Below are 23,702 nucleotides of genomic sequence, written 5' to 3'. Positions count from 1 at the left end.
AACAAAGTGGAGTAGCTATCTGGAGGGCGTAAGTGCGGGGCCCACTAGTTCAACACCATATTATTGCCGTATCCGGTATAGCGCTGGAAATGTATTACAGATGCCACTCTACTTAATGCAAAAGGGAATGCCACAGTGGTCAGAGAATTGGCCTTTTCCGCAGATTTTGAGTCATGGCGTGAATAGAAACAGCACTTTAGTACAACTACTGCACAGGTAAGTGGTATTACTATGAGCACGACTCTCACAAAGCCTACCCAGAATTCGAAACTTTGCATCACATGCATACCTTACTTTGGGTAGAAAGGAGCGACGAATGGCTGTAGATATTGAACGGCAATACATCCGAGAGAAAGGCTTAGCCGAATAAGCAAAGAAAAGCCGTCTACGAAATATCGTCTACGAAATATCGGCGAACCTAAGTCAAGAGGAATTTCTGAACTTCTGACTAAACTCGTTCTATTTCGTATCATATACCTCCCTCAATCTGCGCTCCACACCATCAACACTCCAGATAAACTTCCCAGATCATCATTTCCCAAAATTCTACTCACGACCCTCGTCATAACTGCCCCAAAGATCCAGTGCAGAAGGGTCTTTGTATACTGTTGCTTATTCGCAGATCTATATGGAAAATTGACTGTAAGTAAACCATCATAGTAGCTGACAAAAGTAGATGGCTCACGTACGCATGGACCAACACCTTCGGAGCAGCTGGGACAGTTGGGAGTCATTGTAATTGATATAGACGCCTTGGCTGGATAAATGGATTGAGGTATACTGTTTCCTGAGTATGAAATTCAGTGTGATAAAAAGAAAGAAGAGAGGAATAGGGGAGATGAGTCTCAAGTTTATGTAGCTTACCGTCTGCGAGTAGCTCACCGCCTAGAAGGTCCTTAAAACCACTCACATTCCGTATAGCTCCGGTGGGTTCAGCTAAGAAGGGTGGAGTCGAACTGGGCGTGCATACTGTAGGTTGCAAAAGTGGCAAGCGGATCACGCATATTCAGCTGCCCCGCTGTCTATGACGCATTGACTAACCTATCCATGATGAAATGACTCTAATCACATCTTAAGATGCATATCTAATCTAGCTAAGTGGGGTAGAATCTATCCAAGTGGGGTTAGAGTTAAGCTAAATCGTTCCCACAATGCAGAAGTGGCTGGTGTGGATCACGCATTTTCAGCTGCCCCGCTGTTTGCGACGTGTCATTTACCTATTAAAGAAATGATAACAGCTTATCATACTCTCATATGTCCGTCCGGTCTAGCCCAGCGGAGTAGAGATGAGTTGAGCGTGCCTCTATACTGTAGGTTGCAGAAGTGGCTGCATTATCAGCTACCCCAAAGTTCATGACGTGTCACTGAATGACCTATCTACGGTAAAACGATCGCAAATCAAAGGCCACCTGCATCAGTAACTTACTTCAGATTGCTCCATATAAGCCCCGCATACGATGATGATGGATCGCACCCTTGTATCGGGAGCTTCTCAAGAACCGTAGCTGTTACTGCTTTTGCTAAGATCCATCAGGCCCACCTGGGCTTGGAATTTTGTAAGTTCCTCACGGGCGAGGTTTATCAAGAGCAGCCCAGTTCACTGATGACATGGTGCCACTCAGCCGTCCGGCAATGGTGAACACCATGGTGGATAAGCTCATGAAGCAGTGAAAATGAGCAATGTGCTCAGTGCAGGATCATAACGGCGCTTTCCCCCGTCGGTTGGGCCATTCTGCTACAAGCCTTTCTGGGTTAAGTTTGGGGGTTATGGGCTGATTACTTATTGATTACAGGCTTGCCATTCGAAATCAAAACCACATTTCTATTCTCGTATAGCACAGTACTATATAAACTTAATACGCATACCTGAACTTCTGATTTTGTCGATCAGTGATATCCAACAATTCACCCTGTTCCACTGGCTTAGATTCTGTTCCGTTAGTAGCAAAGTCACCACTGACTCCCTGCTTATCTCGGCGACTATTCTCCCATCTAAGATAGAACAACATTATTAGGCTAATCGCAACACAAGCAACCAAACAGATGATGATAGCCAAGAATCCGCTCTGCAATTGAGTCAGCAAGATTATCTCTTCGATGTGGTGCACTCCCTACCTGGTATTTTGGTGCTTGGTGAGCAAAGAAGAGCTGAGGTCCAACAATATTTCCCGCGCAATACATGATGAAGTATATCGCACTCACGGTGGCTCGTTTGGTGAAGCCACCCACATTAGAACTAATTATAGCCATTGATACCGGCATTGCGGCAGAGTATACACCCATAAAGAGTAGACCGGCATAGCGAGAGGCGGTATTTTTCCCTGCATAGACGAGAGAGCTTCCAAGGATACTAAAATGACATTAGCACGATCACGGTCAGTCAACGTTCACTCTGTATTACCTTATAAGAAACATAACAGCCATGACTATACAGCGGCTACCCTTCACTCTTGATGGGATATAGCCCCTGAGACCTTTATTAGCATCGCCTTCTTCATTTGTCTGAGAGGCACTCACGATATGAAAACAAATATGCACACAATCACACCCCCAGGAAGGCCCAGGAGTAAGGTGTCGAATAGGTCAAACCCAAAACCTTCCAGAATAAGGCCGTTGAACTAGAAGTTGTTAGCATGCACCTTTGGCAGGCCTTGACAGGTAGGGGTAGACAAACCGTAGTGAAACCTCCGTTGGCAATATTGGCCGCAAAAATCAAGATAGCCAAAAGCCAAGTCTGCACATCTTTGAATGCTTCCCAAATTTGGCCCCGATCAATTTCATTGCTTTTGAATCCCGCTTGATTATCTTTCAGTCGCTCGACAGCGATTATTCTCTCCTCGTCTGTCAGGAATTTGGCATCAATGGGTGAGTCTGGCAAACGCAGAAGCATCACAATACCAAATAGGAATGTGATAATGCCGAATATAATGAACAGCCACTGTCATAGTAGCATGTTAGACCGATTAATTATTTTCAATGCGAATTGTGTTCTCACCTGCCATGATGCAAGCTTGCTGTTTATGTGTATAATGCCCGCGGCGATAAGGTTGCCGAAGACGGACGAGAGTGAGTTTCCGCAAAACCATATGCCTGCACGCAGTGGCTGCTCAGATCTGCGATACCATAGAGAAGTGAGGAGAGTGAATCCAGGAGACAGGCTGGCTTCGGTACATCCCAGGAAGAATCGAGTTACCATGAAGGTAGCAAAGTTTTTCGTCGCTGCGTGGCACGCAAGGACAATTGCCCATAGCATGCTGGATGTACATTAATGAAGATGCAATCATAACATTTTCTTAGTGATTACTCACAAATTCACGGCGAGGTACTTTCCGAGGGGGAATTTGACCATCAAAAGGGATGCTGGATAACTATCATGTGTATAACGTCAGTGCTTCAGCTTCTTGGCTCTAATATACCAAGACTCATGCAATTACCTGAAGAAAAGGTATCCAAAGTAAAAGATTCCCGAGCTCCAACTGTATTGTGTTCCAACCAAATGGAGGTCTTCAGTGATCCCCATCAAGGCGCTATAGCTGAGGGTTTGTTTGTCCAAAAATGCCAGAAGGTATGCGACAATCATGATTGGAAGGATCCTGAGACAAAGCCGTAGATGTCAGCATAAGTCATGTTCATATAATTTTGTCGGAAATTTTCCAGCGTGACTGACATGAAATCAATTTTCCGTACAAGTCGCCTTTCTGCTTCGGGGGAGAATTGGTGAGTGTGAAGCCGTTCAACAGCCCCATGATCGACGCTCTGACTATCCATCTCTTGGGCTGTTTCGCCACCTTTCTTTTCCATCATTATGTCACTCATATTGACAGTGGTATTGTTCAACAGAACTCATGTCTTATTGTCTCAAGAGGATGGAGTATTTATATGCGAACGGCACTGATGACTACTTCTCCTGCTATCGCTTGGCATTGATGCAGGACAAAGATAAAGCACCCCCGCAATCATCTATTCTTTGATAACAAGCTGCTGCAGGTCAGCCTCGGCAACATGGCGATTGGCTAGGTCGGCACAGCCAGTGATGCTTGGCAGTTGAGCCGTGGCAAAGCAAGCAACACAACTATGTGCTCTCGACCTAGAACCTTGCTGATTGCAATTGGGTACTTCAACATTTCAGGTATTGAACACCAGGTAGGAGAGTGGGGTTCGTGCACCAATTTCAACTTTCTAGAAAACTAGTGCCTACGAACATCAAACTAAAGAGTTACGTGCTTTAATTTGTGATAACAATTCCATTTGATATTGGTTATGGGTTTTTCTTATCACTCTCGCTGGAAATCCTTCTTAACCGACTCGGCAAACTCATCATCAACTAGGACTTGACAGGCTACTACGGCCATACCAGCCGCACATGCAATAGCCCTTTCGTGGCCCTCAGATGACCCAGCCCCCTTAGTAAATCCTGGTGTGTGGTTTACCCCATCGACCGGAATGCAAAAGATACCATGGAATCCAGGCACGACATAAGAGACATTACCTATCGCAGTGTTAGTTAAGATTCCAAAGGGACTAGGCGGCGAACTGACCCATATCAGTGGAGGCACCAGCAAGTGCGCCCTTAATTTCTGAGTTATCAAGTAGGGTGTGGTGACCCATTGCTCTCATTGCCGAGACATAGTTCTCACAGATCGGCATGTTGCTCTTCAGATCATCATATGACGGACCCCTAGTAGATTGTTATTAGCTCGACTTGTCTTCACAAGGGCCCAAGATAGATAGGCATACCATTTGTATGAGACCTTACAGCCTGTAGCAGTCGCAGCAGCCTCAAAGCATTTAATAACCTTTTCGGTCAATGGCTTAAGTGTCTTTTTGGTTGGGGATCTGATGTAATAATCCACTGTGGCAGACATGGGAATGATGTTCGGACGAGTTCCTCCTTCCGTGATGACTCCATGGATTTTTTGAGAAGGCAAAATCTGCTGTCGGAGCATAGAAATGCTGACGTATGCCGACACAACCGCGTCGAGTGCGTTGATGCCTTCCCAGGGGGCAGCAGCAGCGTGAGCAGGCTTGCCGGTAAAGGTTACTTGAACCTTATCATTGGCTAGGAAGCCCCCTGCCACAACAGTGGCCATGCCGCAAAGAGAAGGATTCCCAGGAGCCATAGGAACGGGATGCACCATTAGACAAGCGTCCACATTCGTATAGGCTCCACCGTCGATAAGCTTGACTTTGCCGCCACCAGATTCCTCTGCCGGGGTGCCTAGTAGTCGGACAGTGAATCCAGGCACAGACAAGGCTTGAGCTTGAGCTTTCATTGCCTCGCAAGTAGCGATGAATGCAGCTATGGAACTTGTCGCAATTAAATTGTGACCACAGGCGTGGCCAATCCCAGGAAGAGCATCGTATTCAGCGTTAAAGGCAACAGTTCGTCCTCCCTTGCCATAGGAGTATTTGACCTCAAGAGCAGTGTCGACACCATACGCCTTCCGGGCGACTTCGTATCCGCTCGATTGAAGGCTTTCAAAGAGCTCGCAAATGTTATCATGGGCTTTGAATTCCTCGTATGCCAGTTCCGGATTGGACCAGATCTAACAAAATTAATTACTGAAACTTGCATTGATATACAGAGCGATCACATACCTTGTGGTTGATATCCTTCAACTGTGTGTCATATCGCTTAAGTGCCTCTTGGACAATATCCAGGAACACTCTCTGTGACTCGGCAACGTGCATGGTGTTGTTTATTTGGCTTCGATTGTCGAAGTTGAATTCCGTAAAACGCCATGATAGAAGATTTTGAGTCCAGTTTTATAGCAACCCCAATCAAAGTTCGCATTCCGGCTATCTCGGGTGGCTCCGATATGCGAGACGTTGGCGAAGATAGTGAATACAACTGGCGTTTGCTCGGCAATGAGTAACTGTATGGATCTAGGATTTGGCGAAGCAGCCAATCGGCAGTTGTCTTGGCTTATCGATAGCTTTTTTGGGGGCAATGGTCTCCACTCGGCAGATAAGGCGTTGTTCTTCCCCGGCCTCCACTTCCCCCTCAACACATTCTTTTCTGTCAATTGTCATTCTTGCCGGCTCTCGCTTAAGCTAAATACCCCAGGTTTGGACCCCAGCACCGCTTAACGAGCGGGTCCTGACCCTGTGCGACCAGATGTAGCCTGACGGGAAGCTCGGCAAACTCACATAACATGCCTCAGTCGGGTAAGACACGTTCCAAGACAGGTAAGGATCCACATCTCACATTCCTTTTGCTGGGATGCCAAATGAATCTAAACCTGTTATTATAGGCTGTCGGTCATGTCGCATGCGCAAGGTCAAATGCGACGAAGAAAAACGACAGGTGCCAGGCCTCGACGAGCCGCAATGTAGGCGATGCTTGTCAGCGCGCATATTATGCGAATGGAAAGGTGGACCTATTCCACGGAAGGCAACAATTACATCAGCCACCGTCACGAAGAAAGGCAGAGAGACAGCACACACGGAAAAGGCGGGCGAGTCCAGTCAGGTCGTTCGAAATCAGCAGCAGCAGCCCAGCTCTTCCAGAGCGCCCTTGCTTCCCTTGGAGCGATTCGATGGCAATAGCGATCAACACGTGACCGCAGCCAACTCTTTGACTCTATCGGGCTTTGACCGAGACTGTCTGAATTATCTCCAGAATTCAACATTGGTTGTCCTTCTCGGAAAACAGTGGCCTTGGTCTACAGTGTCTTATGCTTACCAAAAGATCTCGGTGAAAGAGCCGATGGTCATGAGCATGATACTAGCCACTACTGCAAGGGAGGTCCATCGATCTCGACTTTATGACCAAGAAGCTTTACCTAGTATTTCAGCCAGTAATGAGTCCTGTGACTTGGGGGGACGAATGCATTATGGCCGAGCTCTATCGAGTCTGCGTCATGCTCTGAAACAGGATGTCAAGACTCCACAGAAAATAGAGGCTATTTTCATCACTTTATGGCTTATGATTGACTACGAGAACCGGTTCGGCAGTGGGGCACCCGCCATCAATATTCATATTCGAGGCATTGAAAGTCTGCTTCATAATCATATTGTGCCTTTGCTTCAAGATCGACTCTCGAGCCAAACAACTACATTTCAATCCTCTTCTCTTTCAGCACTGACTCTCGAACCTGAGACATTCCCCCAGCAGTCCTCACCCGAGGTGCAGTCATCTACCGACTCACCAATTACGAACGCCCCCTCGCCGGAGTTCTATTCAGAGCCCAACTCACTAGACACGCTGCGATGTACCTCTGTCCCGCTATTCCTTCTTTGGACATTATATTTCTTTACTCCAGCGGCGCTTTTCTTTGGACCTGGAACCGCACGACTGGACACCGATATTTTCCAATTCTTTCTGGGTGCCGAGACTCCCACCACTGGTCCTTTAACTTTGCCCGAGCTTTATCGGATCAGCAGACAATCACCTTCTCGCTTCTGGGGGGAGAGTTACCCCGTCTCTGCCCAATTGGACGATATGGAAAATCTGCCTGGTCTCACATTGTATCACCGAAGCCACGTCATGCAATTTAAAATAACCGAACTATTTAAGCAGGGACCTCGATCGCAGGAAGCTGCTGGGGGGTATCCCCTTACCAACGCCTCATTAACGAGATCAATACCTTGTCCATTGTAAGACTTACCCCGGATAATCCTTCAAATGCGTATCACCTCTAATTGAATCCAGGAATACGACACTTTGCTGACCTCCGCCAAAGTCGCCCAATCTTGCGACTCGGTCGGTGATGGCCGTCGTGTCATGGAGACCATCTACTGGGCCGCCATCACATTCTACAGCACCATGGTATACTTCCATCTCTGCTTCCAGGATACTTTAAACAAGAGTCCTGGCACTCAGGTCAACATCAGCTTTATGTCGCTCAGTGCTGCAGTGTCCCATGTCTTGGAACTTAGTCTGAAGCTTCATCGCACCCGACCCCGGCTTATGGTGCGCATTACCTGGCCGTTGTTTACTGCCGGCATTGCAACATCCGACCAGATCTATCAAGACTGGGTCTCCATCCGTCTACGGGAACTGGGTCGGTATGGACAGAACTATGATCGGATCAGTCGGCGATTTGACGAAATAATCCAAGGAGGTCATCCCTATGTATATGAAAGACAGGGTCATTTCCTGACTTGTTAAGCTTAATTATAAACTGGGGCTACGATACCCTAACCTAGTGCACATTATAAACATAATTCATCAATTGAGAGAAGAAGAACACAATTGTAACAATAATCGTAAAGAGGGGTTGGACAGACAAGACGAGTGGGTCCCGCCCCGCCACTCAGAAGATAAGCCTTGCGGCTGATTAGACCCCGGTGAATTTTCGGCTGAAGATATTTTTCCCTGACTCAACTCCACCACGAGACAGAATCATGGCTCAGTCCGTGGTAGACGAGGAGAAGGGCATTCAATTCCCTCCGACCGTCGAAGCCTCACCACAAGATGCAATCAAAGATGCGTCGGTCGGAGCTGGTTCTCCGACCGAGGCCGGATTCTTCAGCCGTCTCAATGCCCGGCTTACTTCGCTGAAGCTTTTTGAGTCCCGAGGCGTGGAACGCGTCCCTGTTGACGAGCGCCATGACATCAGGGCTGCCGATTATATGCAGATGACCCTTTTGTGGTTCAGCACTAATATCACCGCTAATAATATCGCTTTGGGTATGCTGGGTCCACTCAGTTATGACCTCGGCTTTGTCGACTCTGCTCTCTGTGCCACTTTCGGTGCTTTGCTTGGAGCTGCTGGCGTTGCTTATATGGGAACCTTTGGGCCAGCGAGTGGTAATCGTACGATGGTATGTTTGCAACTTCTCAAATTTGAGTGTCAGGCTAACGAGGTGACCAGGTTGTCGCGAGGTACTTCATGGGTTATTACCCTAGTAAGATCGCTTGTCTGCTTAATATTATCATCATGCTTGGATATGGTATGATCGACTGTCTAGTCGGTGGCCAAATTCTGTCTGCCGTTTCTGGAGGCCGGATGACCGTCATTGTGGGCATTATCATCATTGCGATTATGACCTGGGTAGTGGTCTTGTTCGGCATGACGGTCTTCCACATTTATGAGAGGTAAGTCAATCCACAATTATATTCCTCAGCCAAGAAACTCACAATTATATAGATGGGCCTGGGTCCCCCAATTCATCGCCATCTTCGTCTTGGTCGGCAGTGCAGGCCCCAAATTCGACACTACGATCAGCTCAACTGGCTCTTCTGAGACTATCGCAGGCAATCGCCTCTCTTTCTTCTCACTCTGCCTATCGGCTTCGGTCGCGTGGGCGCCCGCAGGTGCTGACTTCTTCGTCTACTTCCCACCAACCACGTCAGCTTGGAAGACCTTCCTCATGACCTTCCTAGGAGTGGGTCTGGCTCTAACATTCGCTAACGTGATGGGTGTCGGCCTGGCTTCTGGCACCTTCACCCACGAAACCTGGAGCATGGCCTACGACACCTCATCCGGTGCCCTCATTCTAGCGGGCTACGACGGACTCGGCGGGTTCGGAAAGTTCATGGGTGTGCTGGTCGCGCTGGGTCTCATTGCCAACAATATCCCCGGCACTTATTCTGCTTCCCTCGGTTTCCAGATTATGGGCCGTCATCTGGCCCGTCTTCCACGATGGTTCTACTCTTGTGTTGGCGTTGTGATCTACACTGCTTGTGCACTTGGCGGTCGAAATCATTTGTATGATATCTTTGATAATTTCTTGTCGCTTATGGGGTACTGGGTCACTATCTACCTGACGATTGCGGTTGAAGAGCATTTGATTTTCCGGAGGGCAAGAGGCTTTAATTGGGATGTGTGGGCGGATCCCTCTAAGCTGCCAATCGGCATTGCTGCTTTGTTGGCTTTCCTTATTGGTTGGGCTGGGGCTATCGTTTCCATGGACCAAATTTGGTATGTTGGACCTATCGCGAGTATGGTAGGAGAATATGGGTCTGATCTGGGGATCTGGGTTGGTGTTTCGTGGACGATGTTGGTGTATCCGCCGATGCGCTGGTTGGAGCTGAAGAAGTTTGATCGGTGATTCAACCATGAACGATTGTGCAGGTATCTATGCTCATATTGACAGAGCTGGAGATTTATCAAATTAATCCATTTATTCACATCCACCTGGAGATTTTGCCCAATCCACCTATTGTTGATACCGAATTCCCTTCGCTAAAATCCTCAAATTGATCCACATGCTTAGACCATCACTCAAAATCAGTCAACGGAACCCACAAATCCTGACGACGATGGTAACGTAGAAACTCGAGTCCCACTCTGTGAACCCCACGTAACCCAGGCGCCCATCCTGAATTTTGGTCATTACAACCGGCGATTCATCTTGATCACTGTGGCCGTTCACACCAGTATTCGGAACCAACAGTCTATCATGGAAGCCAACATCTCGAAGACATTTAGCGCGCACGTTAGTCGCCGGCCGGATTGTCGATCCCTCGTGCCCTGTAGCAGACGTATCAATCGCCGAGAGTAGATACAACATTTCGTGGCATTGCTGCCAGTTCAGCCCTGCTCTGGAAAAAAGCACTCTGAGCTTGTCATCACCTTCGATTAGGCGGGGCCAACCACTCATAAAAATGCATCTACCACCACGTCGCATCCAAAACAGGAAAGCTGTCCAGCAGGCCCAGTTTTCGTCGCGGGTCAATGCCCCGTCTGCAATAAGAACAGCCTGTGGTTGTGGGACTTGGATAACTATGTTGTGCACTTGAGCTGGATCATCGATCAGTTGGACTTCTGCTCTAGCTGACAGTTCATTCAAAAGCCTGTTTAACGACCGTCGGCAACGTCTCTTTCCTATATCAATGCAGAGTATAACGATCCGTGGCCGATCGGCGGTTTGTGTTCTGGTGGGTATGTTGGCCATGTTTGGTTTGTTGCGAGGAGAACTTTCGTGAGTAATTTGAAGTCACTTCGTTTCCAAGTTCACGGAGATGAATGTATTTCGACTGGTCTGTGAAGATGTTGTTCTAAGATCCTGGAGGTTAAGTCAGTAGAATTATATGTAGCCTACTAACTGCAAATTCAGTTCTATTCAATGTCAGTATCAGGACGGGATTGCAGCGATTTTCAAATTTCCAAGATTCACGACAATCCTCACAATTCACGACTGAAGATTGAATTGCTCCAAGTTAATTTTTCGTATGGTCAAGGTTGGTTTGAGATTAATATTGAAAGATGTCAAAATTTCCAAGGTTCAAATGCATCATCTTTAATTCAAAAGTCCTGGTCACTTAGAGATTAGGAATTCTGTGCGATAGGGACCATACGTAATACATACCCCTGTTTTAGGGAACTTTTCAATTGAAAACACAAGAATTACCCCGAGCTCTTCAGAAATAATAGCCCTGGAACACGATATCGACAACTATGATGTAACATTGTTGACGGTAAGGCTGCCGCTTGGGGTAGAGATGGGCTCCCGAAGCACAGCCTAAATTAGTCCGGGTGCCGCCCTGAGCGCTCCCTCCTATAGGTGTAGCCTACCCGGCTTTCTATCGGCGATTGCGTACTCGGTAACTATACTAACATATTATTAAGGCTTGCTATAGAGGTGATAGTGCGGAGACTCGATATTCTTTGGCGACGTAATAAGATATTTAGTAGGTCTTGGACCTAGCAACAGGTGTATGACACTTCGCTCCAAGAAAATCAGAAGATCCGCCATGGGTTGAGACATAGAGATAGAAGCTCCTTGACTTTGACTAGCAAGAATTTGACATGAGTGTATTCGATATCTTCAAGTAAGGTTCCTGTTGATTCGATAAAGATTTTGCTATTTAGGACCTACAGCTCTCGCGCTGAACCAGGTCACATGTCCCTCCTCGACGAAAAAGGCAAGCGTCTCTGGTACTATGATTGAGCTGCCGATAAGAGGGGGAGGTTATGCGCTACCTGAATGACTAGCATGGGAAGATGACCATGGCAGGCATGTTATTCTCGTCCCCAATTTCTGTCTTCACGATGAAATTTCAAAGAGTCTAATACTGTTACTGAATTATAACTGCTAGGAAAGTGTGTGCAGGCCCCCGTAGTCAGGCGACCACCGCCAAGTGTTCCAGACTCCAGGGATAAATAACAGCAGCAACCAGCCTCAACGCTCGAACCAGCCTTGACCAGCGCTTACTTGAACTCTTTATCGAGTTTCTTGTTGCTAATACGAAAACTGCACCACTCTGCGGCTGTGCATGATTTATTCGGTAAACTGTTATCTATTTGAATCAGAGAAAAACGCGCCTATATGCGAATGGCAACCTTCTATCCACGACTGGCACCGGTCGGGTGGAACCCCGGTCGCTGCTTGACGATATTCACAAGTGGCAGAAACAACTTGCGATATGCATTCGGTCCATCACTATGTATCGGACTCAGATACGAGTGGATCTCTTCCCAAGTCACCCATTCCCACCGATCGCACTTCTCGGGTTCCAGCAACTATAAAGCATCAGTCAGATATGTTGCAATATACAGAGTCACAATATTCTCTGATTACTAACCTGAGGCTCGAGATTGTCCCCAGAAACGGTACATCCCATGAAAATAGTGACATAGTGTTTTCCATCATCGACCATCACGTCATTCGTTGTCGTAAGGAAATGAATGTCCGAGACCTTCAGGCCAGTCTCTTCAAGGACTTCTCGTGCCGCACAGTCTTCAAACGATTCCCCAAATTCAAGATGACCTCCAGGGAAAGCCCAGGTACCTAAGAGAATGGTCAGATATCCCCACAATACAAAAATCACACGAAGCAGGGACAACCAACCGGCACCATGGCTGTTCTTTCGCCTGCCGATGACCACCTGACCCTCCTTGTTAAAGACAAAAACACCGACTCAGACCTGGGGATTCATATTGAGATCTGAGAGGAGACGAGTTCTGTCTCCGTTCGAGTCCTTTCAAGAGGAAAGATGCGATCCGCAGGGCGAGAATGCTTTAATCACGATCAAAATTGCGCCATGTAACTTCCGAGCTGCCATGCTAGGGGATTCTGGGATACTTACCGTACATACGTTATTCATGTCTGATGATTGTCCAGTGCCACAAAGATACCCCACTTAATGAAAGGCGTCAATTTGCAATACTCCTTCAGCTGCTGCGACTCGCATACTTGCAACCCAGCTCAACCCCGCCCGGAATTTGACCCATATCGCCTTGGCTGCATCGCATCATCCGTCCACACTTGTGTGATACTAAGAATGCCTTGAAACAACTAGTATATGTGTCCTGACAGTATGTCCCACTATCCTCCCCGCCGTATATACGCCACAGGAGCCATATCATGCGCGTCGCTTCAAATCGCCGGTCTGGAATCGGAACATCTCCGGATCTAATGCATGGCCAATTGACTTTTGGATTGTCTTTTGTGGGTCTTAGAGCTCTGTTTCTAAGCCCAAAACAATCATTTCAACTACCTATTGCGGTGGTGATGCCTGGGCTACTGAATGTAACCGAAGAACCTTGATCAACCTGGTTGATCGCCACCTTTGTACTGGGAGGCTGTATCACGTGCATTTACCAATACCCTGACATCCCCCATGCCTGGAGAAAAGAAATTATCGCATCGTTTCACTTTCGGGGTTGTTCATGCAGGACGAACATACTACCAAAAGTCTGAGGCTGAGACTCTGCAAATTGACTCTCATAGATCGATGGTCACTTTACACATGCGCTTGCGGCTGATTCTATGAAATACATTGGGGAGCTTTCCAAATCGAATGCGACGAAATTTGAAATTAACGTTCAATTTAGATGGGGGCGAAGTGTCTAATAGTGGTGGCAGTTTATTCTAATAATCCGCATTTATATAAAAAATCTAACTAAACATTTCTTATGAGCTTCCGGTCTCTCTTTTAGCTTGAAGTTTTGCTTTCCTTTTGTCGCGCCATGTAGTCCCAAATTGATAAGTTGGGATTCCAGGAGACTGAAAAGGGCATGTCGCGTCTTGCTAAAAAGTTCCCCGACCTGGGTACGGACGAGAACGCGAACTTGATTGGACCTACTTTGGAGGGCGTTGGATGGTATCCTAAGGTCTCTGGTCATTTGAAGCTGCTTGATGCCCCTGCTTATTTTTCTGGGGATGCTTGTGGTTTGTTCCGTGGTATCGTGGCTGCAATGTTTAGTGGACATTACTCTGCTGCTGCTCTGATGGAGGAGATGATTTGAGTCGAATGGACACGGGTCCTAATCGAGAAGACTCGCGAGGCAGAATTCAGTCGCTCTAATTCGAGGCTTTAATTAGACTAGCTAGTCAACCTTGCAAAGTATATGAACATTCTCCCCCATCTTTGTCTCTGTTTCTCACTGGAATCTCCCTCAAATCCTCGTGGAAATGTCAAAGGTTAGTCGTCTTCTTTAGATTTCTCTACTTCGTCATATTCACCGACTGACTGCTATAGCTAATGGCCTTGAATTGATAGCATCTTCTGCTTTAATCGTTCTTTTTCGCCTCTTTAAGGTATTTCTTAGAAGATCTATGCTCTAAACCTCGAAGGTATGCACGGCCCAAGGGGCCGAGAGATAGATGACTAAGACATCTGGAGACCTTCTGGAGACTTTAGTTAATTACCCCTCATGACATCGTCGTGCAATACATTTCCACCTCCTTCGTTCACTTCCTGTGCTTCATGAACGTCATGGTTGAAGGTCTAACCCGGTACCAAATTTCACCCCCCACTGATATCGTGATTCTCCACGATAGACAATCCCTGAACGATTACGTGAAGATCAATCCGAACGGTATGCTCCATGCCGAGAATGGAGGCTACTACCTGAAGGACATGGAAGACGTGGTCGTTGCCATCGCTAGTGATGACCTGTGCAATGAGCTGGATGGTGCCTGGGATAGCGCTGAGGCTGCTGCTGATGTGCGCGACGCGGCTCAATCTAATTCTGTGGCTGGCTCTTGAGCGGCGCGAGTTTTACGAAGAGAAACGAAGATATCTCTTGCTGTCCCAGCTGTATGCAGAACTACTGCAGTCATCCTCGTTGCTTCTTCCACGCTACTTGTTTATCCTACTCTCATGGCCATGTGTGCGGTACTCGGAAGGTCTGTCTCTAAGGTGGAAAAGTGATGATCCTTGGGTAATTTAGATAGTGTCGGGGAGGATTGCGAACGTCTACAAATATGTGACTGGGAAATAACGCTTTGGAAGGAAACTCGGGAGAACATGGTTTCGATCTGGGAGTTTTGAGATACGACTAAGCCAGGTTGGATCGACAGCGTTCTAAACACAATCTATGTTTCGTATAGTCAATCGTATCAATTCGAAATACTCAGTACAGTATTATATCAAAACTTATATATATAGACCCTCTCAACAAAGGTCTATTATTTCAAATTTTTCTTTCTTTCTTCTTTGCGCTTCTCTTACCTAACGCCATTTAGAATGGGAATGAGATTATATCCTATCTGGACCGACATGCCATAGTGGATTGAGGATATCATCATGTAAACGTACGGCACAAACATGCCCCCTGCAAAAGTCGGTTTGCGAAATTAATCAGAAAAGGGTAGGGGTAGGCGGTGTACAATACATGAAGAAGCTGGCGATGCACATGAGTAGAAAGTTACATCCCCGCAACGGTTCAGATAGCTACTAAGCTTGAACTCCTTGTGGGTGTGGGTGACATGTGACGACATTAACGTGCAGGTGATGAGCAGCAGACCGAGGATTAGAAATGTGCAAGCACGCATGGTCCAGGCAAATCCAATTGCGGATAGCAGGTGGTTCATCATGAATAGGGAAACAACACCACCCAAAGAGGAACCGGGGAAGGCAAATCCACCAGCCAGCGCTCGGCAATTTTGGGAGTGGGTCATCGGCTGCAAAATAATGCTTGTAAGTTACATACTCAGTTTTCTGCCTGGTAGAGAGTAGCAGCGATCAGGGCGGGTGGTGCGGCACTTACGGCATTCATGGCTGGAGTGATGATCAACAACATTCCAATCCCAGAACACACAGACTGACTCAAGATTGGTTGATAGTATTTGGTTGACAGACTGGTCATCATGAGGCTGAAGAGGTGCAAAAGCTGCCGATCATGATCGGAAAACGCCGTTCATAGCCATCATACAGTCGTCCAGCTACTGGTGACAATCCGAGCATGAAGAAAACTACATTTGAGATATCAGTTCACCGTCCGGTCAAATACGCTACTCGTTGATACTGAAGGCGAAGCATACAGAGCACTGAGGATATCCAGTCCGCCTGGGGACTCGTATAATCCCGGGGCTGGTTCAGCTCATATCCGGCCTAGAATACGGCAACGTACTTGACTCAGCCAAAGGAAGCAAACACAGGAGTTACACTTTCATTTCCAGCGCCCCACTTAGACCGCGCTAATCTGAATTTGGTCAGGGAATGTCGCACTACACCTTATGTTGTATGTAATTCTTGTAGATCACCAAATTTACTGTAATTGTAGTTTCTGGCATTGGGCAGACGATACTTGCCGAAACGCCCCGCTAGTCCCTCGTTACTTGCGGACAACAAAGCGGCTACTGCGCTGCGTCAAAGGCAATAGTAAAGACGATATCGACCCTGGTCTCCATTAAAACATTTCTACGCTTTCTCACCTCCTCATTGGCTGTTTTGCTGTGGATAGCATAATTCTCAGTCTTCGAAAGTCCCACTTCATTACTGGTGTAGTTTTTTACAGAGTAAAATGTTTCGTCATATCTTGGCAGGAGAGCCAGCCTGCGGATGGATAGGTAACGTGGTGAAAGTCTAGGGATAATCCGTGACCTGGGCGCACTGGCCCCTTCATTCTCTTCGTAGACAATTATCACTGGGCAGGGCCCTTGACCAAGTGGATTAAGCATCAATGTTTCAAGGGGTAGCTGCATGAGGCTCTTAACTAAGACCTGCCCCCAATTGGGCTATTCGATCTTCTCCTCCAGCAACCTGAAGCTCGTTTTCATGATCTGAGTGATTTGACTACTTTCTGCGCTCAAATCATCATGCCCTCGTCTTGCAGCTATAACTGCTCACGTCCGTTGGGGTCAGCCAATGTTTATTACAATAATGATATCACAGGAGTTGGGGTGAGTCAACCTATCTTTGAACTTCCGCTCAACCTAATAGAACCGAGGTCTAGATGATCATCAATTACATTGTCACTGCTGGCATTGCAGTTATAATCACTGTCGTATACTATGTCTTCGTGTATCAACCATCTCAGGGCCCATTTGGAAAGACCGATGGTAACACCCTGGCATGTATTCCGAACCCCGTGGATGAATTATTCTTGGGATGGCTGCGGCATTGGTTGGGATGCCTCCTTAGAAGTGTCAGACCCTTTTGGGCGAAGCCTCAGATCAGTGATCGGCTTGAAAAAAAATTCATCCAGGTTTGATGCTGCAATATGTCCTTCAAAAAACATCTTCTGACCATGACGCAAGTCTTTTCTAGCAATGAGCGATCTTCAGCTCCTGACGGGCCTCTCGATCCTTGTCAGTGGAGCTTCACAGCTTCGATGCGGTGTCACAACCATGTACTGGGGCTTCATAATGGACCTTGCCTGGTTATCCTGCTTCACTCACTTAGTGTGCCTGACTCTGCTGCGAAGATATCTCTATAATCGTCCCTCGGAACGCCTGTGGCGACTAATTCTTATGGGTGCTTTAGTACTCTTTGTGGCTGTTGGGCTTTTTTGCCAGCTCAGCTTTTACTCTGATGATGATTATGATGCATCAAGAGCTGCAATATGCTATTTTGGTCAGCCTTTGAGGATTCCTCCTCTTCAGGTTGACGCCGGAGCAGCCCTTGTTTCTGCACTGGTGATCATTTTCGGATTTGGATCGCGAGTTGTCAAATTGCATAGAGCCTTCTCCGCCAAGGTATTCGACCGGCCTAGGTCGTGGCTTAGCCTCCAGGCAAGGAATTGTTTGAAGGTCATTCTTGATAAGTGTTGTAAAGGCCACAGGACTCAAAGTCTCCGGCGTTCGCTCTGCTATCGCCCGCTACTCGCAGCCTTTTTAACCATACGATTTGTTCTCGACACACTGACCTCATTGCTTTTTGAAGTAAATCACAACAGTATCGCATTTAAGACGATGTATTCGATAACTGACTTCTAATAGGTGGCATGGCTGGGTGCAGCATTCGCATGGGGTACATCTAAAGTTGTATGGACATTTTTCAATTTATTCGAACCTACGAAAGACATCGAGATGGGTACAGTTGGTGTCCCCCCGAAAGTCAGTCCGCCCAGCGGTGATTGGACAGGTGTCCCCCCGAAAGTCAGTCCGCCCAGCGGTGATTGGACATTTGGACAAGTCATGTCAGTTGTTTTGCTAGCCGCGCCGCTTCTGTCAATTATTGAGTATTTTACTTCAGGTAAGTCTTGACTGGGACCACTGATAGAAGGTTTTCTAATAGGCAATTTCTCGTGAACTAGAGCCCGACCACGATGGGAGGCCAGCCTCTAGTCACGATTCAAGTCAATCTGCGTCCCCAGAGCCACGAGATGCACTAGATGCTGGCCCCATCTCAACGCACGATGGTCTTGACAATATCACAAACCCGATTGAGAATTGGAAATGCCGTCCAGGCACATTTCGAGCAGTCTTTGCTTATTCATTCATCGCTTGCCTTTGGCTAGCGAGTTTGGCCATTGGTGGATCTTTTGGTTCGAGTCCATTGGGCTACTTGCTTGGCAAGTGGGGATTTTTTCCCCTCGTGCTGTCAGGATTATATGGTGTGTGCCTTTTCTCACTACTCTTTGAGGAGAATATGCCAAGAAACCGACACAGGCTGAGAAACACACTACAAGTTGTGAACGTGATAGCTTTCCTAACCAGTTTGATGTTAGTACTTGCCGAGTGGTATTGGGTCCAAAGCAGTATTTTTGCGATATATATCATCTGTACCATTATTTGCAGGATATTTGTGTGAGAAGGGCCCCGAATTCGAGGAGGAAAAAATTCTTAGACATTACTAAATTAATATGGCGACTAATATTAAAACCCCCTAGAGATAACATCTATCACTTGGCAAAACGAATTCTTGAAATATCTCGCCAATCAGACCAATCTACCGTCAACTAGAATTGGGGTGTAAACAGGTATTGAACAAGCGATCACTAGATAGACGGTCCGTATCTTAAGCTCTGAACTCCGGACTCCGCACGCCCGAGGGTGGGGGCCGGTGAGTCAATCAGAGTCACTCCCAGTCATCCCTAGATAACATATAATCCCGAGAAAGAACATGAACGACTGCAACCGATAACTACACATTGAACCTACTCCATTGTTGTATGAAGTACTTCACAATGACCTCCAAACCGGGATCACCATTTCCAAGTGGCTTCGTTATCACAACCCCACGCCTACGCATCACTCCATTGGACCCAACCAACCAAGCCCACTGTACATTCCTAGCCCACCTCTGGAACACAGATCTGTTTATCCGCTCCTGCGGTCGCACGTCGGTGCTTGATGCCAAAAGCGCATCGGAATTCATCAATACCCGCGTCTTAGCAGACTACGCGTGCAACAAACATGGTATGTTCCTCGTATCACTTCAGGATCAAGATACCATGTCGTTACAACCACTCCCGATTGGGACCGTGTCGCTCTTGAAGGGTGCACCCCCAAATCGGCATTATCTTGCGCCCGATATCGGGTATGCGATTTTACCTGAGATGAATGGGAAGGGTTATGCGACCGAGGCAGCGAAAGGATTAATTGAGTGGGCGAAAGGAGAGCTGGGGATTACAGGTGTCTTTGGGTTCTGTGATGCTACGAATCTTCATAGTCGGAGGGTCCTTGAGAAGATTGGGATGGAGTTTAGGGGTATTGCCGCATTGGAGATGTTTGGGGGTGCGGAGAGTGCGGTTTGTACTTTGCCTGGGATGAGTGAGGATTTAAGTGATTATGGGTTGACGGAGGATATTCGAAACGAGAAATGAGAAAAGTTGTAAATAACTAGTAGAATTGTCAAATACTTTTGTTATAATATTCGTCCTCGATACGTATCAGTCGTTATTTCATCCTTCATGGCATTTCATTATAAATCGTGGTGCCGGGCGCGGGAGGCGCGATATAATCCACTGGTGGATCCTTAGGAATTTGGTTCACCTCAGCCCAGCGTCGAATCTGGTCAAAGTTCTTGCACCGATGGTGGGTGTTGAAGTCGAGGTGTGGCTCTGGATTATCGGGGTAAACCCAGACCTGTCCCAATACTCCCGTGTCTACTGTGCACATGAGTTGCTGCCGAATGATATCTAAGCAGTATGCTTTGAAAATGAAAGTCAGTATGTACAATTTAACCAAAAAACGGAGTTGGTATATGACTTGAATACTTACAAACTTGGCGTCGGAAGATGTAATCATTGTTGCCGAATACGCCCTCTTCTTTGGAACGATAGTAGTCGTAGTTGTAGTATAGTGACTGTCGAACAACGTTCTAGTAGTTGTTAGACAGAGCTTGTTCACAAAAAAGCGAAAGACTGACTAGACAGTGCAAATGGTGGAGACCTGCCACGTTTGCTGGATATCCTCCGCCATATTTAGGATTGATCTGGACCTGGTCTGCGGTGAGACCCGATTGCTCTGCATCTTTTTCGGGTACTCGAATGCCTCGATCTAGAGAAATAATGGTGTTATTACATTATTAAAATGAATAAAATCATAAAACAGGTCGTACTCACAATTGACTCCAAGAGCTTCCCATGCAGCATCCACATCCGGACTCGCATCTTGGCGGAAGATGTTCTCCTTGAGAAGCGAGCCGTTGAACTCATGTAAGTTATAGGTGATCCCAACCTTTTTCATAATGGGTGCTGAATGTATTCAGTAGGATTCGGATATCATGACTCATTACCCAACTCACAGTACTGTGAGGTATGTTCACTACACAGACTATCCAAGTCACCCCGCCAGAAGAACCCGAACAAAGTGCCGCTCATGAAGAATACGCTTAGTGCAGTGAACCAAAGGAAGGTCTTCGTGAAAGAACTGCAATCGTCATTTTGCTCATTTATGCCCCACAATATGCCTTCTTCTTCTGCCAGGAGGTGCTCCTCGGATTCGCGGGGATCTTCTAGATCGGGGAATTTGTCTCTAAACATGTTGTATGTTTTGCAGAGGTCGAGAAGGAGGGTTGACCGGTGATCAATGGTGCTTGAGGAGTGAGGCAAGAAAGTTGGGTTTGCAATTATCTGAATATTTCTAAATCACGACCAACCTCATCCGTTCAATAACTTGCAGACCGCCAGTCCAACCGCATGTCGCACCTTGTCAGCGAACTTTGTCATTCTCCCTCACTCAAGAAGTTACTATACATAGTAGCTTGGCTTGGTGCAAAGACCTCCCTGCATGTCTTACACGTTTTCAGGTCTCATGAGCACCTCAGGCTCATGGCCATTAAAAAGTCATCCCTGGGGGTGGGAGCCACGGGTAGACTCACCAGCAATGGGGTGGGAATAGTTTTGATGGCGTAAACAAAGTGTTGTCAAAAGCCCCCTGGATCTGCACTCCCGCGCCCCGGATGTTCAACAGGAATGCGACCAAGCCCCTTCCGGAGCGATCGGCGCCACCAACACGCTATGACTGCAGATTATAATGCGAGGATCACCATGCAGAGTCTAAGCGTGGTACAGTAAGACATCCAATGCGAGGGCACTTATTTAGCGCATATGAACAAGTAGCCGTCGGTCACTACCCACTGAGATCATCATGCAGATTTTCAATCGCAAAACGCATTATCCCCCGCAAGGCAGAATGATTCGACTGCACGTTGAGCCCGGTCCCTTGCAGCCACGTCCTGATCCCCAGCCAAATTGGATGATGCGATATGCTTGCCGAGCTCAGACATCGCAATCAAAGTTGGAGAGAGCTTTGCAGAGCTCTGAATCAGCTACGTAATCAGAAGCTTCAAGCTCTGCTCGGCTCGAATATAAATATAGCTTTGTTCGACCGTCTTTGGTCTTCATCTCATCAAGCAAAAGCGGCTCACGAGATTCTCCAGATCTAAGAGTCACACAAGACAAAGTCTACATTCCTCTTTTATAAATACCTCCACCATGCGTTACTCTCTCATCAACGGCCTTCTTCTGTTGGCTGTTTCGCCAATGACTTCTTTGGCTTTGCCAGTCGACCCCAATGATCAGTCTGGTGTCTGGGACCCTAGTGGCCAGTACCGCAAGGGCCACTATGAGAACGGCCAGTTCGTTCCCAACGCTGGCTCAAACTACGACAATGGCCAATACAACAATGGCCAGTATAACAATGGTCAATACAACAACGGCCAGTACAACAATGGCCAGTACAACGACCAAGACCAGACTGGCGAATACAACAACGGCGGATACGATAATGATGAGTACACCAATGGCCAGAACAACTACCAGCGCCGTGGCCGGATCGGCCGCCCCTTTGGCAATGACCGCCCCCGCGTCGGTGTCCCTGGAGTTGGTGTCCCTGGTGTCGGTCTTCCTGGTATTAGCCTCAAGGCCCGCAACTGGCCTTATGATAACAACAACAACCAAAATGGCTGGACTGATGCCAACGGTCAGTGGCACTCAAACAACAACCAAAATGGTTGGACCGATGCCAACGGCCAGTGGCACTCCAACAACAACCAGAATGGTTGGACTGATGCAAATGGCCAATGGCACGCAACTGCCAAGCGTGGTGTCTCTATGCCCGGCGCTGCCAGCGTTCCCAACATTGGAGCTGCTAACCTTGGCGCTGGTATTCCTGGTGTTCCTGGTGTCCCCAGCATGCCCGGCGTCCCCGCCGCTGGAGCTGGTGCCACAAACCTCGGCGCTATGAACGGTGCTAGCGGTGCCAATGGTGCCACTGGAGCTACGAACCTCGGTGCACTGACTGGTGCTAACGGTGCTAACGGGGCTACTGGTACGAACGGCGCTACTGGTACCAACGGTGCTAGCTACCCTGCCCAATCTGGTGTTTCTGGTCTTCACGCCCGCTGGAACCGCCCAGAGAACTCTGACAACTACGACAACGACAACTATGACAACGAGAACAATGGCTACTACGGCGATAACAGCCGCGAGAGTGAGCGCGAGCAGGACCGTGAAGAGGATCGCCAGGACGCTGCCGCCATCACAGCCGGTGTTCTCTCCAACCTGAAGGCCCGCCACTACCCCAATGGCGACTACGATGATGACTACTACAACAACTATGACGGTGAGAGCCAGCGCGAGCGCGAGCAGCACCGCGAGGAAGACCGTGAAGATGCCGCCGATGCTGCCGATGCCGCGACATCCGTCCTGACCGGTCTTAAGGCCCGCCACTTCCCTGGCAACGAGTACCACGACAGCGAGCGCCTGAACCACGCTGCCGCTGAGGCTCTGACCCACACTCCCACCATCAGCGTCAAGCGCTGGTGGCCCTTCAGCAGCTGGAACCGCAACAACGACAACAACAACAACGATGACTACGAGTACAACGACAAGTGCAAGAACGGTGACTACAACGATGAGTCTGGATGGGACTGCCAATCCGACTGGAATGCGAACCGCTACTCTACTCCCACTCCTCGTGTCTGGGCCCGCGGTCAGGAGACTAAGGCCAACTCCCCTTACCCCCAGGCTACCGGTGTTTCTGGTATGATGAACGGTGCCCAGAAGGGTGCTGAGGGTGACTACCGCCACGACCACCACAACCAGGAGAACAAATACCTCAAGGCTACTGGCACCATGGCTCAGTAAATGAATATGGAATGGTGGATTTGTCCAAGATCCATCCTGGTACGT

At 47.8% G+C, this 23,702-nt stretch overlaps 12 protein-coding genes across 12 annotated transcripts; 7 read left to right on the top strand and 5 right to left on the bottom strand.

The window, feature by feature from the left end:
* Positions 1–1,776: 1,776 nt before the first annotated feature.
* On the bottom strand, positions 1,777–3,816 carry N7503_004964 (uncharacterized protein; the record flags this gene model as incomplete). The annotated part of the gene is made up of 9 exons (XM_057064511.1): positions 1,777–1,822; positions 1,867–2,066; positions 2,116–2,350; positions 2,518–2,618; positions 2,675–2,938; positions 2,996–3,254; positions 3,309–3,368; positions 3,435–3,593; positions 3,668–3,816. The coding sequence occupies 9 exons, from the start codon at positions 3,814–3,816 to the stop codon at positions 1,777–1,779; spliced, it is 1,473 nt and encodes a 490-aa protein (XP_056922254.1).
* Positions 3,817–4,274: 458 nt separating this feature from the next.
* On the bottom strand, positions 4,275–5,691 carry N7503_004963 (M20 family metallopeptidase; the record flags this gene model as incomplete). The annotated part of the gene is made up of 4 exons (XM_057064510.1): positions 4,275–4,489; positions 4,539–4,678; positions 4,738–5,546; positions 5,599–5,691. 4 exons carry the CDS (start codon positions 5,689–5,691, stop codon positions 4,275–4,277), a joined length of 1,257 nt encoding a protein of 418 aa, XP_056922253.1.
* A 464-nt stretch (positions 5,692–6,155) lies between these two features.
* On the top strand, positions 6,156–8,113 carry N7503_004962 (uncharacterized protein; the record flags this gene model as incomplete). Its single annotated transcript, XM_057064509.1, has 4 exons — positions 6,156–6,189; positions 6,255–7,460; positions 7,523–7,599; positions 7,655–8,113. 4 exons carry the CDS (start codon positions 6,156–6,158, stop codon positions 8,111–8,113), a joined length of 1,776 nt encoding a protein of 591 aa, XP_056922252.1.
* Positions 8,114–8,349: 236 nt separating this feature from the next.
* Positions 8,350–9,999, top strand: N7503_004961 (uncharacterized protein; the record flags this gene model as incomplete). The annotated part of the gene is made up of 3 exons (XM_057064508.1): positions 8,350–8,769; positions 8,820–9,043; positions 9,096–9,999. 3 exons carry the CDS (start codon positions 8,350–8,352, stop codon positions 9,997–9,999), a joined length of 1,548 nt encoding a protein of 515 aa, XP_056922251.1.
* A 2,237-nt stretch (positions 10,000–12,236) lies between these two features.
* Positions 12,237–12,997, bottom strand: N7503_004960 (nucleotide triphosphate diphosphatase NUDT15; the record flags this gene model as incomplete). The annotated part of the gene is made up of 4 exons (XM_057064507.1): positions 12,237–12,413; positions 12,476–12,681; positions 12,742–12,787; positions 12,989–12,997. 4 exons carry the CDS (start codon positions 12,995–12,997, stop codon positions 12,237–12,239), a joined length of 438 nt encoding a protein of 145 aa, XP_056922250.1.
* Positions 12,998–13,910: 913 nt separating this feature from the next.
* On the top strand, positions 13,911–14,141 carry N7503_004959 (uncharacterized protein; the record flags this gene model as incomplete). The annotated part of the gene is made up of 1 exon (XM_057064506.1): positions 13,911–14,141. The coding sequence occupies one exon, from the start codon at positions 13,911–13,913 to the stop codon at positions 14,139–14,141; it is 231 nt and encodes a 76-aa protein (XP_056922249.1).
* A 470-nt stretch (positions 14,142–14,611) lies between these two features.
* On the top strand, positions 14,612–14,884 carry N7503_004958 (uncharacterized protein; the record flags this gene model as incomplete). Its single annotated transcript, XM_057064505.1, has 1 exon — positions 14,612–14,884. One exon carries the CDS (start codon positions 14,612–14,614, stop codon positions 14,882–14,884), a length of 273 nt encoding a protein of 90 aa, XP_056922248.1.
* A 461-nt stretch (positions 14,885–15,345) lies between these two features.
* N7503_004957 (MFS general substrate transporter) lies at positions 15,346–15,986 on the bottom strand (the record flags this gene model as incomplete). The annotated part of the gene is made up of 3 exons (XM_057064504.1): positions 15,346–15,452; positions 15,513–15,801; positions 15,888–15,986. 3 exons carry the CDS (start codon positions 15,984–15,986, stop codon positions 15,346–15,348), a joined length of 495 nt encoding a protein of 164 aa, XP_056922247.1.
* A 2,164-nt stretch (positions 15,987–18,150) lies between these two features.
* On the top strand, positions 18,151–18,372 carry N7503_004956 (uncharacterized protein; the record flags this gene model as incomplete). The annotated part of the gene is made up of 2 exons (XM_057064503.1): positions 18,151–18,316; positions 18,359–18,372. The coding sequence occupies 2 exons, from the start codon at positions 18,151–18,153 to the stop codon at positions 18,370–18,372; spliced, it is 180 nt and encodes a 59-aa protein (XP_056922246.1).
* Positions 18,373–19,250: 878 nt separating this feature from the next.
* Positions 19,251–19,889, top strand: N7503_004955 (GNAT family N-acetyltransferase; the record flags this gene model as incomplete). The annotated part of the gene is made up of 1 exon (XM_057064502.1): positions 19,251–19,889. One exon carries the CDS (start codon positions 19,251–19,253, stop codon positions 19,887–19,889), a length of 639 nt encoding a protein of 212 aa, XP_056922245.1.
* An 85-nt stretch (positions 19,890–19,974) lies between these two features.
* Positions 19,975–21,050, bottom strand: N7503_004954 (oxidase ustYa family protein; the record flags this gene model as incomplete). Its single annotated transcript, XM_057064501.1, has 5 exons — positions 19,975–20,216; positions 20,287–20,386; positions 20,435–20,565; positions 20,631–20,762; positions 20,813–21,050. 5 exons carry the CDS (start codon positions 21,048–21,050, stop codon positions 19,975–19,977), a joined length of 843 nt encoding a protein of 280 aa, XP_056922244.1.
* Positions 21,051–22,004: 954 nt separating this feature from the next.
* Positions 22,005–23,657, top strand: N7503_004953 (uncharacterized protein; the record flags this gene model as incomplete). Its single annotated transcript, XM_057064500.1, has 1 exon — positions 22,005–23,657. The coding sequence occupies one exon, from the start codon at positions 22,005–22,007 to the stop codon at positions 23,655–23,657; it is 1,653 nt and encodes a 550-aa protein (XP_056922243.1).
* Between the last annotated feature and the right edge of the window lie 45 nt (positions 23,658–23,702).

The sequence above is a fragment of the Penicillium pulvis genome (assembly GCF_028828015.1).
Source record: "Penicillium pulvis strain IBT 33274 chromosome Unknown contig_23_segment0_segment0, whole genome shotgun sequence".
NCBI classification, from domain to species: domain Eukaryota; kingdom Fungi; phylum Ascomycota; class Eurotiomycetes; order Eurotiales; family Aspergillaceae; genus Penicillium; species Penicillium pulvis.
This window is presented reverse-complemented; position numbering and strand designations above follow the sequence as displayed.